This window comes from Melospiza georgiana, chromosome 9 (assembly GCF_028018845.1).
Source record: "Melospiza georgiana isolate bMelGeo1 chromosome 9, bMelGeo1.pri, whole genome shotgun sequence".
Taxonomy (NCBI): Eukaryota; Metazoa; Chordata; class Aves; order Passeriformes; family Passerellidae; genus Melospiza; species Melospiza georgiana.
In genome coordinates, this window is record NC_080438.1 from 2,812,478 (window position 1) to 2,831,407 (window position 18,930).

Below are 18,930 nucleotides of genomic sequence, written 5' to 3' on the forward strand. Positions count from 1 at the left end.
GGTAGGAGTTGTTGCTATCTGATTGTTTCTGATCAAAGCTGTCCAGGCAGTTGTTGATTATTGCACTGGCCTGTGTGGGGAGAGCTGTAGTTTCTTTTCTTAGTGTTCATTCAGTGTCTATTTATAACCAGACTAGTAATGTACATGGAGAAGTCTGAAGAATGCCAAGGAATTTAATGTGCCTCCTTCTGGCCAAAGAAGGATCTGGGAAACAAAAAAAAAAAAAAAAAAAAAAAAAAAAAAAAGGAATGCATTTAAAAGATTGTGTCAAATAAAAGCTCAGAAATGTTGCTTAAAACATGATAAAAACTTTCTGAAGTCTTGCCAGTTCAGATGTGTTTTCTGGCTGGTGAAGTGAACATGATCTCAGGAACTGATACCACTTCTCAGTTTCTGGATTCCACTTTTTAATTTGAAAGTGATACATGTTTCAAGATGACTTTCATGCTTTTATTAAATTGACATGTAGGATGGCATGCCTCTTCTGAGAGCACATGCACACTTCTGGCTAGGGCTTGATTTGAAATTCATAATGAAAGGTCTCAAATTCTTTTTGGGTGCCAATTTTCTGTCTTTCTTGGTTGGCTCTATCTTTGACTCCACTGGCAGTTGCTGCAGGATTGCATGTGTTAAAGTTTAAATGAGTTTGCTTACCCCAATCTAGTTTTGCAGGTGATGTCTTTACCACATTCCTGCAGTATTCCAACAGTGAGGAATGTTTTCAAGACATATGAACTTGTTGGTTCAAAGCCTTTTTTAATCAATGTTTCCCAGTAAGCCAATCTAGAAGATTTCAACCACAAAGGCATAAGTGAAACTACTTCAGATGAAACTGCATTAACAGTCACTGTTATGGCTACAAATTGGATATTGAAGCCAGAGTAAGTTTGGATGGATTATGGTTTTGGTTTTTTTTCCCTTGAAATACAGGTTGAAATGGATATTATTGAAAAACTTGTGAAAATGGTGCCATGTGAACATGAAGACCTGCTGAATATCACTCTTCGACTCTTGCTGAATCTCTCCTTTGACACAGGCCTGAGAAGTAAAATGGTCCATGTTGGTTTGCTTCCCAAACTCACTGCACTGCTGGGTATGTCTTCTTTTGGTCTAACACAGACATTGCAGTGAAGCTCTTTGCATCATGGTATCATGTACCTGAGGGTTGCTGTGTCACTTGTGTTTTTGCCACCTCCTCACCACTCCCAGCTTGCTGGCATTCACATCATCTTGTAGATTCCTGTAGATTTACTTCTAGGGTCTCTTGAGCTGTAGAATGAATCTTCCAGTCTTTAAAAATTACCTTTGTGGCTACCTGAAAACCCCATGAGCTGACACATGAGTGATGTTTGTCATTCTTGGGGAGCACCTAGGGAAAACAGCCAGCAACTTCACAGAGCCCAGCTGATGTAGGTACAAACTATATATATAAATATTTAGTGAAGCTTGGTGTTCCTGCTAGCTCTTGGAACTTGTCCAAACAGATCAGACCCCTCCCAATTTTGTTAGTTTTCAAAAATCACTTCAGTAGCTACCTGAAAACCCCATGAGCTGACACATGAGTGATGTTTGTCATTCTGGGGGAGCACCTAGGGAAAATAGCCAGCAACTTCACAGGGCTGATGTAGGTACAAGCTACATATATATAAATATTTCTTTTTAGTGAAGCTTGGTATACCTGCTAGCTCTTGGAACTTGTCCATAGAGATCAGAAATCTCCCAATTTTGTTAGTTTTCAATCTAGGGTGTACTGATTTCTAGACTTGCAGCTTGGCAGTCTTGTGTTAAGATCATGTAAGTACATCAGTTACAAGTGAAACTTTGTTGTCTCTAGGGGAAAGCCGTGGAAACAATAAGGAATTTGGAAAAAGTAGAGGATTGTTCTGTTTGATCAAATGCTGGAGTTCTGAGGAGGGACTCTGTTGCTTTTTGTGTTGTTTGGCTGAGGAGGCCAGACCTGGGGGTTGCTCTGGTTGATACACTAAAGGTTTAGCAGCTTTTGGCTTTAGGGATTGCTGAGTGGGAATAGAGAATCTTGTTTGTGTGAATCACTGATGCAAGACATTGCTAAAGTCTTCTGAAACCCTTTGGCTTTGGGATGTGCTGAATCCAGTGCAGAGGGTGTATCAGATCCTGGCTGGGGCAGGGGTAATGCAGTGGTGAATCTCAGCTTTCTCCTCTAGCTGTGAATTCTCTTAGGGTTGTTTGTCTTCTCAATTCTACTTCAACCTCATCACAGCCTTTTTGCTGTTTATTGAACACCATAAAAACTTAGAGTGCTTTGGAAGCCTTGATCCTGTTGGTGATTATTATACAACAGCTAGGTGGTACAGCCTGCCATGCCTCACATCCTTTTATACTTTCTGTTAGCTCTGGTCTGAGCTAGGATGGTGAAAATTGGCATTTGAAAGCCCTCTTCTTTATTTTATATCCTCAAGACAATGTTATTTGGTAGTAAAGTCAACTGAGAAATGGAAGCTGATGAGGAAATCTTTGAATCTTTTTGGTTCAGCTTGGGTTGTAAGGTTTTTGGAGCAGGAACGTGTCCCTTTTGTTCATACAGCAGATATTGCTGTGGTCTGAGGGGGGCTTCTGGGGGGGGATTTGTCACCCCTGGCAATGACACAAATCACGGAAGTCCCTGCTTCCAGAAATTCTCCATTTAATATCAGTCAGACTGAACTCATCAGTTAAATATCTGCTTTTAGTGTCTGTTTGTAACATGGAGAGGAGAATTGCTTTTCAAATGCCATTCTCTTAGACTTGTAACTAGGCCTGTGTGAAGGCTGTTTAGCTCAGAAGTACTAGTTACTAATTTGTAGTTGTTAGGATAATTATTGCAAGTAATGCTGGTACTTCCAGAATATTCAGTGTGTTTCTTTTCTCACCGAAGATGTATTCAACCATTCTTTCTTTTTTAATTTGAATTTTTCATAGAGGCATGTGCTGTTCTTGCTTCTCCCTGTAGAATTGGTTGATACTTACTTTTGATGTGCTAAAAATTCTATCACTTGCTTCTTTAAGCCATGACTAGGGTTTGTGAGACTTTTCTTGGTATGGTGATTCTAACAATTGTATCACTTGCCATATCCTGTCTGAGAGAAGTCTGCAATCTGAATAATAAAACTGCCATGTGCCAGATGCCCCATTCATACAGGTTATTTGGATATTAAACACACATTATTCAAGTCAGTACCCTTCAGTTTACATTTGCAGGTCATCTCCAAGTGCTAAACACAGCACAACAGCTGTTGACAAGTCCTTGTACAACTCTTAATGCCAAGAGGTCAAGTGTGCTGACTCAACCTCCTGAAATTTAGCATTTATGCATGCTGAGCCTCTGAGTTTTTAGCACTGGGTTTGAGATGGGTACAAATTAAGTGTAATAGGTGTTTAAGGGGAGAGTTGAGATGGCAAAGAATTAAAGGATTTGTTTGTTAGGGGTTTAGGGCTTAGCATGGAGCTGAATGCAGCCTGCAGATCTGGAAGATGCTCTGCTCTCCCAAGGGACACTGAATTGTTTGGGAGCAGGAAGGCTCTAAATGGAGGTGGAGGCTGAACAGTGGGGATGAACTGGCTCCAACTGAGCTCTCAGGAGAGGAATAAATATGCCATGGGTATAATGGAGAAGGAACATCTTTCTTTCCATCACACTCCAGAGTGTTGAGGCTGCTGTTGAAAGCCATGGACATGAGAAACTCTGCTTAAGTCTTGGTTTCCATTTTAATTAGCTTTTTCTTTTTAACAGTGCCAATGCCTGCTTCCCCATGTAGCTGTGCCAGTCAGCACCACTTGCTTCTCTTCACAAGTCTCAAGTATTGTATATGACAAAGCTCCTCTTGCTCCCTGCAGGCACCCAAATTAATCAGCCACAGCTGATCTTTGTTAGCCTGTGACTCTCAAAGAGCTGTGTGCAGCTGAGGGAAGTTTGGCTTCAGATTTGAGATCTGAAGCTGGAGCAGAGCTGTGGAGGCCTGTAAGCTACAGCCTGCTGCACTCAGCTTTTTCCATGCACAGGGTGGTTAGGAGCTGTGAAAAGAGATTTTCTTGCTTTGTGTGACTTCCATCCTTTAAGAAGTCCTTTTAAATGTTGAATCACCAGGGCCCTGCAGAGAATGGTTTTTGTAGTGTGGCTTTGTTTTAATACTTTGAAATCACTTTTAGATTTCTAAGTCATCTTAGATTTAGAGTCATCTTTCTGTGCCAATATCTGTGAAGTGTGACTTGAGTTGCCTAAGGTGAGAATTCATGTGAATTCACCAAGAGGTTTAAACTAGATTTTTGCCTGAAATGTGGAAAACACAGGTTCAGTGTCTTCCAGTCATCCCCTTGGTAAAATACCAAAGCAGCCTGCTACACTCCTCTCCTTGCAGGTTTGCTTCACTCTTAGAGTGCTCTCATTGTGCTTTGCATGGCAGAATTCAAGGGAAGTGGAGCATAGGAGTGACTTGCCCCCAATTATGGTAGAGTTTGGAAAGGGGGAAACACAGAGCTGAACTTCAAAAACAGGATACAAATCTGTTTTCTTGATTCCTGGAAATGCTCTTCCATTGTTGGACATCAGGGAAATGTTACCCTTTTTCATAATTCTTCCCCTGGATGTGTGATTGGCTTCTAAAGTAAATGCCCTGGCAACAAACAGAAGAAAACATTCAAGGAAAAATAAAACCCCCTCATTTTTTGTTTGGACCAAATCCACTTTGTTTTTCAGTTAAGTGGCCAAATTGAATACAAAATTTTTAGTACAGCTCTGTTAAATATAGGCACAGCTTGTGATGCATAGTCTTTTAATAAGGGCTCTATTTTATGCTGACTCTGAGTTGTTCCTTAGCCTTTGTGAAGTGAGACAAATAGTTCCCATTTGCCATGAGAACAGCAGGCAGTTTGTACAGCAGAGCCAGCTGAGTGCTGCTGTGGGGGTTAAGCCTGAAAAGCTCATGGTGGAGCCCTGTTGAGAAGCAGCTTCTGGCAGCAGCCCTGTCCCTGCCATCAGTGAGATATCCCTCTCCAAGGGTGCAAATTGCAGGGAATTCTGCAAAAGCTGTTACAGTGGGAAGGAACTGTGGTGCTGCTCAGAGAGTAAAAAGGGTAAGTCTGACTGTGTGGGGAACAAATAATCTCTTTGATGTGTGTGTTCATCTCCCAGAGCTGCTGGACAGTTCTTAGGTGTACTCAATACATATTGTCCTGAAATGCCATTTTCGTTTCATTCACTCCCCAGTGCAAGCCATGCTGAAAGAATAAAACCCCATCATGCTTGGAAGTCAGACTTAAGTATCTCTTCTGTTGCTTGCAATTACTGTCTGCTTTTAAAAATGGAAGATTGAACACAGATACTGGTGAGCTGAAAAGTGAGTGGGTCACAAAACAGGACTGGTTGCAAATCAGGCCCAAAGGGAACCTGGAGTACAGAAGGGTTGTGAAAGTGCCACTCAGTCAGTCAAACTCAAATAGATTTTAGGTGGTGAGGAACATCCAGGGTTATGTTTTCCAGCACAGATTACAGTGGCTGAAAGCACTTTGGCCTTGTGGATTTGTGTTTCAGCCAAGCAGATGAGGGTTTGTTATACAGCACTGTGAAATACAGTGTGGGCAGCCCCAGGTAGTCAAACTCAAATAGATTTTATGTGGTGAGGAACATCCTGGGTTATGTTTTCCAGCACAGATTACAGTGGCTGAAAGCACTTTGGCCTTGTGGATTTGTGTTTCAGCCAAGCAGATGAGGGTTTGTTATACAGCACTGTGAAATACAGTGTGGGCAGCCCCAGGTAGCACCAGTATGGTTTTGCCAGTCACAGATTGTGCCCAGCCTCTCTGCCTTATTAATGTGAGCATCCTGGCATGATGTTCTTAATTTCTTTAATATAAGCACAATGAGAAGGAGTAGCCAACTAATTTTAGATAAAAATTCATGGGCTGTGGAAACTCCAGAGTAAGTCAGGCTTCTGTGTCTTGTTCATTTAAGCTGGAGAAGCCAGAGCAGAGAGTAGCACTGACAGTCATATTTAGCCCTCAGTGAGGAGCCTGTCTGCACTGGATTCATTGACAGAATCTTTTCTGGGAACTGCTGAAATTCCTCTGATATTTTTCCATTCTTTACAAGTTGGCTTTAATGAGCAATCAAAGAATTGCCAAACACAGTTGTGTGTTGGGCTTCTTAACAATCAAGGCTTGATATGGTGTGCAGCCAAGCTGGATTATAAGGTGACTGCTGGTAAAAAAGCCAAGTAGTACTTTGCTCTCTAATTAACGGAGTGCTGTGGGCTTTTAATGCTCTATTCCTTTTATGAAAGTTTCTTTTAAGAAGGCTTAAAGTAGATATGCTCTCTTTATGCGTTCACTTGGCCTTTTTGTAATGAACTTATTATGGAGCTTCACACATCTGTTGAAAAATGGAGCTTCTTATAGGCTACTGCAGTGTTTTTTCTGACTTTAATAGGCCTCGTTTATCCTATAAAGAAACATACATTTTCTTACCTGATCAAGTGAGCAAACAATGAGGGTCAGATGTGGCAAAGACCCTAACAAAAAGCACATGTCCAGCCATCAGGGTGAGGTAAAGTCATATCAGGATTGCTTGAAGTTATTAATGGCAGTAAAATTTATGCTTCCTCCTGTTTTCCCAATTAAATTGAGAAACCTTTTTTTCCTAAGGTGGCTCTGCAGCAGCTGGTTCCAATACTGCTTGTGTGAATATTGCCTGGGGTGTCTCCATTCCTTTATAGTGAAGGCTGGCTGAAGCACATTAAGTAACAGTTCAACTACAGGGACCAGTCTGTTGGAAAGCAGCAATTATTAAGGGATTTATTTTAATGGGAGTTTTTTTATCATTTGTGGTGAGTATGGCCAAGAATGAAATAAAAAAGAAAACCCTCAACAACAAACAAAAAGAAGCCCGACACAAAAACCCCCACAAACAAAAAACATCTCTTAACATTGATTTTTCAAAATCCTTATTAGAAGTGCAGATAGACTTAAACATGTCTGAGTGATATAAAGAGAGGGGGGTGCACAATGTGTCTTAGAACTTTAGAACTCAGCATTTAAATTTAGATACTTTGAATGTGGATATAGACAGCAAACTTTAAAGAAGAGATGACTTCTCATTTTGAGAAATACAGAATTGAGTGTAGAGACACATCGCTATCATGTGAGTGAAAACTCCTTGCTGTGGTGTGCAAGTGCATGTGTGAATTTACCTGAGTTATTGGCTTTTTTAGTAAAGAGGATAGCTTCAGTGGAACATAAGAAACTAACTTCATGTGTGTTGACTGGAAATAAAAATGCTCATGGCAGCAGCAAGGACAGGAGTGGAGAGATGGCAGCAATCTAAAGATGAGGGATCCAAGTTGTTGGAAATTCTTTGAACTCAGGAATGGAAAGGATCTCTGAGCCAGTATTTCTGTTGTGGAGCTTACAAGATGTGACTGATTAATTCAATGCTTTTAATGATTTCTTAGCTTATTGCAAGAGCAAATTAATATTTCACAGTAAAAAGTAAATCTGCTGAGCTGTTGACATCTGAAAGCTTTACAGAGCTTAACTTGGATGCCTGAAGCATGACAGAACACAAACAACTAGTTCTGGTTTATTGGGAAAACCTCCATAAGGAAGGGGTGGGGCATTTCTGCTGATCTGTGGTAACATCATCATGAAGAGGGCCAGGGTGGAAGAGAGGAGCACCTTCCCCAGAGCTGTTGTGAGGGCTGCAGGCAGAGGGGCACCCTCAAAGCACCACATTGAACAGTTTTGCTGCTGGGGTAGACCTAGAGCTCCTGAGGATTTTACAAGTTCAGATGTAAGGGAGAAGGTTACACTCTGCTTTCCTTCAAGACATGTGCAAGCATCTTAACTCACAAGTTTGTTCCCTACTTAAGAGTTTCTCAAATGCTTGGTGCAGTCCAAAAAACCAACTGTAGATTCCTCATGTCTGCAGTTGCTGAGGTGAGAAATGCTTTGTCAGTTGATAATATTCTCTTCAAACCCTTTTAAATGGGTGCTTGAAGAGTATGGAATTCAATTCTTGCTATCTGGAAGACTCTATAAAGCTCAACCAATATTTAACTCCACTTTTTGGGCTTAGTAGATTTGAACCTCAGGGTTGTACTTGAGCATCTTCAAGAGAGGTAAAACCAGTTTCCATTTCAGAGTGGTGAATCATCCCTTTCTCAAGGCAAGAGAACCCATCCTGCATTGGGTTTGTTCCTCCTCCAAGCAGGAGCATGTTGGAATCCAGCTGCACCATCCATCCAGAGGAGCACAGAAAGCCTCCACCTATTTCCTTTCCTTCTGAATGCCAAACTAAATAGAAGGGTGTGTTTAGATCCAAAAAGTCTCAATAATTTGTAGTAATTTCAGTCAGAACAGTTGATGTACTTTAATGAAATCATAGTGCAGATATGGCAAAAATTATGCATGTCCTGTATATTTCTATTTAATCTAAGTAGTGTGATGGAGACTTCTGGAAGAAGATCTTTGCTTAAAATTTTTTCCACTTATTTTGGAAGTGTTTACTTAGTTTGAATCAGACTGAGAACCTGTTCTGATTTCTAGTCCAGTCCTTAACTTTTTTTTCTATATCTTGCTTTCTTTCTTGGTCATAGCCTAACCCAAAACATAATATTCTGTGGAGAAAAGAGAAGCAGCTTTACCTTCTTCTTTCAGGGATAATCCTATTGCCTCTTGATTTCTGTCTAATCTGAATTTTTAGTTGATTTCTTTCTGCTTTGTGAGGTATATGGGATATATATTGCAACTAATCAGCTTCCAGCTTCTGTGTGAAGTCAGGAGTTCAAGTATGATTGGTTATAGCCCATCCTAAGGACAGCAAATGGGATATGTTTTGCCTCAGAAAAAGGCACACTTAATTACAGCAGTGTGTTAATTACCATTCTTTCTGAGTGGCAGTCCTACACTGAGATGCTTACTGAATGGTTTTCAGTCTGTCTTAGAAATAAGCCTGAGGTTCCAGACATGCAGCTTTGTTTTTCCTTGTGCTGCAACATGAAATAACTCAAATTAGTCAGTTTTTAGTCCTTTAGGATTCATCACTAAAGTTCTTTTTTTGTTTCCTAGGGAAAAAAAAAATTGTAACCAGGTTTCAGATGTGGTATGTACTGAGTTCTTTGGGAGAAGGGGGAAAAATCCCCAAAAAATCCCCCAAAAAATAAATCCCAAACCTAACCATGACAACATTGAGATTTTAAATTAGACTTATGGTATGAAGCCAGTTTTAAATAACATAAAGGAGGCACAGGAGGGGTTATTAGTATGTAATTACTATCATAATGTTTTATTTACAATGTCTAGTCTCCTTGAGTCTGAGCAGATTTGAAAAATCTTTCAGTTTCTCTTGATAAAATAAACTGATATAGCCAATCTGATTTATATTTACATATGTAAATCAAACCAATATGTGTCTAGAGCACACATGGACTAACTCAGTCCAACTGCTTCAGAGCTGGTTGTGAGGAATGATATGGGGTAGAGGTAAGTGGAGATACCTTTCTATCAACTTTTTTCTTAAAATCACTGCTAATTATGATACATTTGAATAAATTCTTTATTAATCTGTTTTCTGACATTAGGGTGAGACAGATAGAGGTGTGATATTCAGTTTGTGGCATTCCTAATAATCTAGATTTCTGACTTGCCTAATTCTGCAGCAGATCGTGTTAGGGTGTTAGAGTTTGAAACTGAAATAAAGACTCACTCTTCTGTTTTAACAGATATTTATCCTCATTTGTGTTCTGGTTTTGATTTAGTGTTGGTAGTGTTGTGCACATGGGTGGGATAGGGCATATTTCATATCTAACGTGGAGACATTGATTATTCCATTAGAAGTGATGGCTGCTTGATTTACTGATAGTGTTATATTTGAATAATTTAGTCCAGAAGTTATATTCTCCTTTTTACCTTAGCATTTGAAAGCAGAATGCTGCTGCTGAGACTGGCAATTCAGTTTTACAGCTTTAGAGTTTCTCTTTTTGTCATGGAGCTAATGAACGATTTTTTGATTTTAAGCTCACAAAGTCAACCAAAATATAGGACTTGATCTTGTGATCAAGAAATCATATTTTTTCCTTTAGCCTCTGCTACTAATACTATTTAGATCTTTAACCAGAATAAGAACTAAACATGGAATTCAGGCATTGGTCCCCAGAACTGGCACATGGCTTCTTATTAATGTTCAAAGGCTAAAAATCTGAAGCCATTTTGAACTCAGAACCCATCATGTATTTATTTCCCTCTCTAATTTGCAGAAAACTAGTTGTGAAAACAGCCCCAGGGACCTGATATTTTTCCATCCCATCTGCTCCAGCTGAACTACAGCTGCAAAAAAAAAAAAAAACAAAAAAAAAAAAAACTTAAGTATTGTTTCTATAAACTGTTGAGTGTATTTTATAACATAATAATTCCCACAAAATCAGTAACTGCAGTTAATGACTGGTTTGTTAAGGCATTAACTGCACTCAGCTGGGAATGACCAATTTCTCAGGAATGGCTGTATAAGAACTAAAGCTAATTCAGTTACACTTTCAAATAATTGTTTGGTTAATTAATGGTAGATTCTTGTGGAAATCCTATCAAAGTGGTTATGACCCCCACATATAATATCCAATGAGTTCATTATGATTCATGTTTTATTATAAATACCAGAAGAATCCATAATGACTAGGCCATTATTTTCCAGGGCTGCCCTTACTGCTTTAGGCCATTTGGCTATTCCACCTTCAGTCATAAAAAGCTTGATGCTCAAAACTTACCAGCATTTGTAGGCCACAATTTTCTGGCACTCCACCAAAACTTTGGTGATTTTTTATGAACACATTTGGCAGAAATCTGTTTTTTGGGGTTTTTTTCCCTCTTGCTTTTTCCAGTTAGGGCAATAATTGATCCTTACTCTACCCAGTCATAAGGAAGTCTTCCTTGCAATGGCTCCTTTTTCAGCAGTGGTCCAAAATAGCAGAAAAGGTATCACTTGGTGCTTTGGAAAACTGCTTTCCAGCCAGCTGCTGGGCAGGGTTTGAAATTTTTACAGCCAAGTCTTTATGCAATGCTTCACTCAGGGTTAATTAATTAGCATTCAGATGAGTAGAAAATAATTAGAAAAAAAGGAAGCTTGGTACTGACATAGTCAAGTAAGCTGCCAGTTGATGTTTTTGGAGTACCAGTGTAAAAGGATGAGAATTGGCTTGGTACAACCACTTCCTCTTGATTGTCCTGCAGTGTTTTACTCTCTGGATCAGGAATTGTCTCTGTTTTGTGTGAGAACTGACAAAATCACAGGGTTCTGCTTTTCCTTCCAAAGTGCATCCATAGGGAAAGTAGAACAGTGAAACTTGCAGACATCAGCCTGAAATCTCTGCCTTTCTGGGAAATTCAAATGAAATGAAACTTAAAACACATATACCATTAAATACTTAAAAGATAGGTTAATGGCAGATTACCATTCAGATTTTGTTCTGCAGTTTACTTTTATTCACAAATTAGTAAAATTCACTTGTTTTACTCACAATTGAAAAGCACTTCCTTGCTGAGGCTGTCCAATGGTTGGTTGTGACTTAAATGCTTTAAACCCTTCTCTGTTCCCCCTGTTGACAATAGAACAGGGGCAATTCAGGAAAATTGGTCAGGTAACTGCACAGCAAGGAGGAATTGAAATTCAGTTCTTCTCTTGAAAACTATAACTGTCTTTGCCTTTTGTGTGTCATGAAATCTACTTTATGGAATGCATTTTTAGAGAATGATTTAGGTGCTGGTCATTAGAAAGCAACTCTTTAAGGAGTTTGTTCAAATAAAATAAGTTTATTTGGATTCCAGATATTCTTCACAATTTAGGTTGAGTATCTGGGTATTTTTTATTATTTTTGGTAGTTTTGAAATTGAGGTAGTGCTGTCATTTAGCACTGACAGCCAAGGTGGTGTTCAGGCATCAGAAAGGTTAATGTGACCAGTAGACCTTTGGAAAAACAGGGGTTAGAAAATCCTGCAGAGTTTCCTCTAAGAAAGAAAACAGAAGGTCTTTATCTTTTACTTTTACTTTACTAATATCAGCCTATTATGATTGAAAATAAGCCACTAATATTGCCAAATACCAGGGAGCTGCTGAGCTTACCAAATATAAAACTGTACCTTCACTGATGCTTTATGTTAGCACAAATGAAACTTGCAAAAATGGGGAAGAAAAAACCCACAAAGGACAGAGGTTAAACAGTAACATTTAGCATCATTCTTGTTAATGGTCTGGCAGTTCATATGTGCTGAAGGTTTGGTCAGACTTCATTCCAGTTCTTCTTGTTGGTGTTTTGGGGAGCTTTGCTCTCTTTTATACTGGCTTACCTTTTATTTCACACAGTTTCCTGCATTATCAGCTAAGTGTAATTGTAAATTGAGTCTTAAAAGTCCTAAATACAGGCATGGAGTGTTAAGAGCAGTATAAACAGATTTTTTTTTTCTTTAGACCCTTGAAATTTGGAGGAATAACTTCTTCTGTAAACTTCTAAATTTGTATAGAATAAACTTTTACCTGTATGTGTGGGAAGTTTTTGGGTTTTTTTGTGAAATTATTGTTTTCCCAATGTTCTGCAGGTGAATATGTAGGTAAGGTGACCAGTCTCAGGAGAAGCACTAAAGAGAACACACACTTCATTTTGTTTTCTGTGCTTTTATTTTCATAATGATCAGAGTAGCTTTCACATTTGGGCATTATCCTTCCTCCCACATTAAATGGATGGACAATTGTGATACCAGTTGTATTTTTTCAAGCAGGTAAGACTAAAAAGTTTTGAAAGATCAGCTCTGATTTTAGATTTAACATGGCTAAGAATACTTCACTCACTTGTATGGCAGCTACCAGAGGGCTTTCATGGGTCTCTTTGGATAATTCAGTTTTGAAAAGGGCTCATTCTCAGGATAAAGGCATCATATCCTTGCTGCTCAAAGGGAATTCCAGCTCCCAGTGATGTATGCAGAAGGGAAATTTTGCTTTATGACATCTTTGTTCTTTGCCAAATTGTTACACAGATATTTTCTGACTTAGCATCAATAGAAGTGGGAGGTGGGGTATTGCTGATGAGTTGTGTTAAGAACTGTGAATGAATCTGGAGTTGGTGACCTTATTCCATCCTGGTTTCACTAATGTACACGCTGAGATGCATTTATCCCATATATAGCCAATATCCTGCTCGTGCAGGGCCAGAGGAGAACTTGAGAATGCTCAGTGGGTTTTAGCAGTGAGTCAGAAGCAAATTTGTCTGTGTTGTTCTTAAACATTTGTATGTTTGTGTAAGGTGATTTTATAGAACTTTTCAGTTAAATACTTCACTCCCACTCGACTGCTCCAGTTTTCCTTGGGAGTCTTTGGTAAATATCACTGTGAAAATACACTGATGTAGTTTTTGGTATATATGAAACACAAAAGGCACCAATGGGGATAATATTGTTATTTAGGAGAGTAAAACAATGAGTATTTGCTTGAAAGGCAGTGGACTCCTTCTACAACACCTCTTAGTGGTACTTAGTTCTTATTGTTCTTATTTTTTCTCTCTGCCACTGGTGAATTCTTTATTAATTTCAATAGGAATATCCACAGCTAAATCTTAATTTTCTAGCTGGAAACTGATTAAGCCTTTCTCTGGATGACCAGTCATTATTAAGCATTCCTTTCACAAAATAAATGCCTTGCAGAGTGGGGTTAAGGAAGTGTTTTGAGGTGCTGGGAAGAGGAAGGAATATTTACTATTGCCCTGGTTCCCTCTTTGCATTAATATGTGGTTCATTTGGCCAGGCCAGGACCCTTTCATTAAGGTGTCATTTCTGATTTAAATTTTCCATCTATTAGCTAGGATTGTTCTGCTTTTCATTTTCCTCTTTTGAGTATTTAACAACAGCTAATAGAATAATATATTTTTTTCTCTTTCTAGGAAACGAAAACAACAAAAAAGTCGCGATTTGCATTCTGTATCACATCAGCATGGACGATTGCTTTAAATCGATGTTTGCATACACAGACTGTATCCCTCAGGTACGTGATGAGCTTATCGAATCCCTCTTCCCTCGTGCTCCGAGCGCCTCCCTCGCTCATGGCAGAGCTCGCACTGACACCCGCAGGTGACAAAGGGAACAGCCACGGTGCTGCTTGGGGACTGTTCTTTGGGCTTTGACAGTCCCCTGGAAATCAGAGGTGACCGAGCTCTGTCACTGCTGCTGACACTTGAGCTGCACCAGTGAACTCCTGAAATTACAGGTGACCCGGAGGATTCCTACAGAAGATTGGGAATGCTTCAGAGAGATTAAAGCTTGTGCAGAGCAGCTCCTTAGGGAATGGAGTGGAAAGTATTTCCTTTACAGTTTTAGAAGGCATTCTTGCCTGATCCCATTGGGTATCAAAATGTCAGTGTCTCCAGTATTGCAGGATATGAGCTGGAAACCAGCCAAGGAGGGTTACATTCCTACATGACAATTCCTTTTCCAACTGCAGGCATGTACAGCAAGGGAGACTTGGTGACTGTGGAAGGCTCTTCACTGATCTTTCAGCCTGCATTTTGTTACTTAACTCATTGACTCAAGCAGACACAATATCATGGGGTTTGGGGATTTGTGGGTATGTTTGGTTTTTTGTGTGCATGTGTTTTGTTTCTTGTTTGTTTTAGTTTTTAGTTTTTCTCAAGCACCAAGTCCTCTCTCACTGACCTTTTTCTCAGCCCTGGTGAGGCTGGAGTTGAGAAAGCCTGTGTTGCCTAAGAGTAAAAGCTCTTTGGTAGCTTCTTCAGAATTGCACCATGGTATCTTCTCCTGCCAAATAGGTTTTTAACATCAAATACTTCCAGAATGGAAAGTTGTCATGGAAAGTTGTCAGAATGTTTCTGGTCATTACCTTATGGCAAAATCGGTGAAGTTTTTCCACGTACAAGATGATTTTGGATAATAGAGAGGGGAGAACTGGTGGGAATAACTAATCTATGTTGCAAAGTGTTATTGTAAACATCCTGCTGTCATTTCTACCACAAGAAGCAATTCCCTTTTAAGGCATTTGTGTGATATAAGGGACCTGCTTTGTTCTGGCAGTTACCAGCCAAACTCAAACTCCTGCACTGGTGTCTTAGGACTTGCTTGTGATGTGCTTTCAGAGAATCTTGGTGTGACTCCTGGACCCCCAATCCTTACAGAGCTGTGTTCAAAGACTGGTGGAGCAGCAGACAATTCTGCTGCCTTCACTGGGCTTTAGTGAAATAAACAACAAAGTTGGAAAGTATAACTATAGCTATTGTGGCAGTTGATGCTTCACAGCTCACATCTGCACACTGTTCAAAAAGAAGCTGAGCAACCAGAGCTTAAATTTTACTAATGAATGCTCAAAATTAGCATGGTTATCAAGGAAGACAGGTAGCAGAAAACAATAGGAAGTGGGTAAGGCATCAGGAAAAGAAAATTGTTTTAAATTTCTAATTCTACCGGAGAAACCCAAAATCTCTTTTCAGAATGCTATACACCCTCGTGTGGGTTTGTCTCTTTGAAGAAAGGTGTTCATTAACAAATACTAATTAATGTTTAGCAGTATAGAAGGTGCTTGCAGAAAGCAGCCCCTGTGTGATTGTGGCTGCCTGCAGGGCTTGCCCTGGGCTCGCTCGTGGTTTGCAGGAGTTAGTGGGTGCTACTCTAGTAACAGTTAAAAGTGAGTATTAACAGTTCATTCTTGTTTAGACCTCAGCAATGCGTGTTTTGTTTAAATAGGTGCAAATGCCATCCAGATGCTTATAAAAGCCTTTATTGGTAATAACCTGGCCAATCAAAGGGCATGGTTAGGCAGTGATGTCATGGTGATATTTAATATTTTACCGCAGAGCGGTGTGCAAGGTTCTCCAAAGCTGCCCACATGTTTTCCACCACGCTTGTCCTGTTTGGGCCCTCTTTGATCTCTAAGCTTCTTTTCAGCTTAATGCTGGTAAACGTCCTCTCTTGACAGCCCCCTTTGCTCCTGTCCGCCATTATCTGCTGAAGTTCAGAAACCAGAGCATCACTTCAAACAGCAGAGTTGGGAGTAGCCGCTCAGGAGAGATTCCTGAGGCATGCAGTTCTGGCATAATCATTCAAAGATGTTGGAGCTGGCCTTGGGGAGGGGGTTGGACAGAGGTGTATGTGAACACAGAGCTGTGGGGGTTGGCCTCTGGTCACTGGTAAATAAGTGAAGGCAGGTGCCAGAGAGTCTAGACACAGTGATTTCAGTGCTGGTCTGTGGTATCTGATACTCAATATGGGACTTGTCTGATTGAACACTACTGCCTCTTCATTGCACATGCTGCAGTCTTTTTACTGCCTTCCTGTTAAATCAGTAAAAGATGACAATGGACATAGTAAAAGCAGAACAAATTTAATTTTAATATTTCCTATTTGGCAGCAATTACTCTTCCTTTTGAAGTGGCACAAGAAGCAATCAAATTAAATGAAGACATAATGGGAAACATGGAACTCGTATGAAACTATTATTTTAAAATTTGAATGGCTTTAATTGAAACTGGATATATTTTTTCTTTTATAGAGAAGTAGTTCAGTAATTAACAGTGTAATCCCATCTTGTTAAACATTTAATTTCCACAGATTTTGTATTGTGTAAGTAATGAGAATGTTTCCCTTCAAATTATTTGAAGGGTTTTAAAAATCTGTTTTTAAAGGTTTTGTAACAGAAGAGTTGCAGGGGGTGATTTTTGAATGCTCGTGTTCTACTTGTTAAATGGCAATTTTCTTCTCTGTTAATTCCCTCTTATGTGACTGTCAGGCTTAAGGATTTAATAAACCAGGGATTTTATAAGTTCTTAAAACAACCTAGAGAAATCTGATTCTACCTTTTTAAGAAAAGGAGGAAGAAATCAATGATAGCTTTTAAATGAGTACCTGAAAGTCTCAGGAAAGACATAAATAGCTGTGTTGTAATGTAGTTTTTATTTTGGGGGTTTTTGGTTCTGTTGGAATGAGAGCCTGATATCTGATAATGGGTAAACATACAGAATGGCTGGAGTAAAATAATTTGGAGAGAATTCCTGCAATGCTGTTGTTTCTTTTTATTTTCTCCTGTTTAAATGGATTCTTCACCTACTTTCTCTAGCTTTTAATGGATTACAAACTTGTCTTTCCACCAGGGGGCAAGCACACAAATATTTAATGATTAGTTAGTCATGAAATTTAATGATAATTTCTTGCTTTCTTGTCCTCCCATCCCTTTCTGAGCTGCAATTTTTGTACCTTATGTCCTGCTTATCTTTAGGCTTAGTTGTTTCTTCTTCCAGTAATCTCAGTCTTGTCATCACACTGGCTTGCATTATAATCTAACCATGTTCTGATGAACTGAGTGGGTTGTAGAAGCAAACAGGGTGATGTCCCCCAACCCTGAAGTTGTGCAGGGCTTGTCTGTCAGGATTGGAACCAGAGGGAAAAGAAATGGGTTTATTTCAGTCATGTTCATATATTCCAAATGCCATTTCAATGTTCCTGTTGAACCAAATGAGCCAGGATAGCCAGCCTGTGATGTAATGGACAGTGCAGGGCCAGGTGTGTGAAATGATGGCAATCCATGGCTTAGGAGCCTTGGCAATCACCTGGGAATTCACTGACATTTGCTGAACAGTTTGAACAGGATTGTAGGTGATTGTCTGCTTACATTAATGTTACATTAATGAAGAATGGGATTACTGCTGAGGAGTCTGTGGGATGTGGCAGTTCAGCTCTAGCTGAACACTGAAAGCTGCAAAGAGACAGAACAGTGCTGCAGAAACAGCTAAAATTGCCTATCAACAGCAAAATAGTAGTAAAATTATTTTGCACTTAGTTACCTGTTTAGAGTGATCATTTTATTAAGATCATAGGTATTAATCTGACTTTCTGTGAAATTAAGTTGTGGGGTTGTTTTTTTCCTATATTAAATTCACCTAAGCTTTCAGAACTTATCCATTCACAAATACTAAAAACCAGTCAAACAATAATTTCAGTGGTAGCAATAAAATGTAACTAAGTCAAGTTAATTTAAGGTGATGAGTGATTGCCATTTTTGGCACTTTAAAGGATTGTTATCCCTACATAATGGAGCTATACATGTCATGCCCCTGGCCTTTGTAACTTTCACTGTTCTTGCAGAAATGCTGAATACTGATTTTTAAAAAAGGTACTGTAGTTGATATCATAACACTGCTTTTCTAATGTTTTTGAAAGATTAATGACCCAAGTGTGCTTGTGTTTCTTGGCAGTTAATGAAGATGCTTTTTGAATGTCCTGATGAGAGAGTTGACCTGGAACTTATTTCTTTCTGTATTAACCTTGCTGCCAACAAAAGAAATGTGCAGCTTATCTGTGAAGGTAAATGGACTGAGGTTTTGCTGGGGGGGTTGGAGATGACAACACTTTGTATAATTTCCTTTTTTATACTAACATAGGTAAATTATGTATGTTTGAGTTAGTTATAAATGTATACATGTGTTTTTAAAAAATAAAATGCATGTGTTTGGGTAATGATTGCAGACAAATGGCCACATCCTCCTCACAATTTGCTCTTGGTGGCAGAAAGGACACTTGAGGGAGATGCCCACAGTTCTGAAAAACAGGCTGATGTCATTGCTATGGAAAGCTATGGCTGGATGGAGACATCAGCATTTTATTCTGCCTCATGCCTAAAATCCATCTTTGATTGGTGTTTCACCTGCCAGTTTCAAATGAATAGCAGTGATGTCTGTCAGTTGCCTATTTCCTTTTCTTTTTTTTTTAAGATAATTGAGCTTCTTTTGGGTTCTAATATTTTGATTCGTAGTCTTTTTAGTTCTGATGTTCTTGCAGTAACTCTGGATTGCTTTTAAAGTTTCATTATTTTCATAATAGCAGTTTTAAATGAAACAATATTACTCAGTAGCTCCAACTTCCACTTGTGCTCAACATTTTCCCAAA

At 39.2% G+C, this 18,930-nt stretch overlaps 1 protein-coding gene across 2 annotated transcripts in view; it reads left to right on the plus strand.

Annotated features, from left to right (window-relative positions):
- KIFAP3 (kinesin associated protein 3) overlaps positions 1 to 18,930 on the plus strand; it is a 67,283-nt gene that overhangs the window by 11,672 nt on the left and 36,681 nt on the right. For both annotated transcript variants that reach the window (XM_058030677.1, XM_058030678.1), the window contains exons 10-12: positions 931 to 1,093; positions 13,926 to 14,026; positions 18,240 to 18,348. In XM_058030677.1, the coding sequence (XP_057886660.1) occupies positions 931 to 1,093; positions 13,926 to 14,026; positions 18,240 to 18,348 (373 nt within the window). The remainder of the gene's footprint in view (positions 1 to 930; positions 1,094 to 13,925; positions 14,027 to 18,239; positions 18,349 to 18,930) is intronic.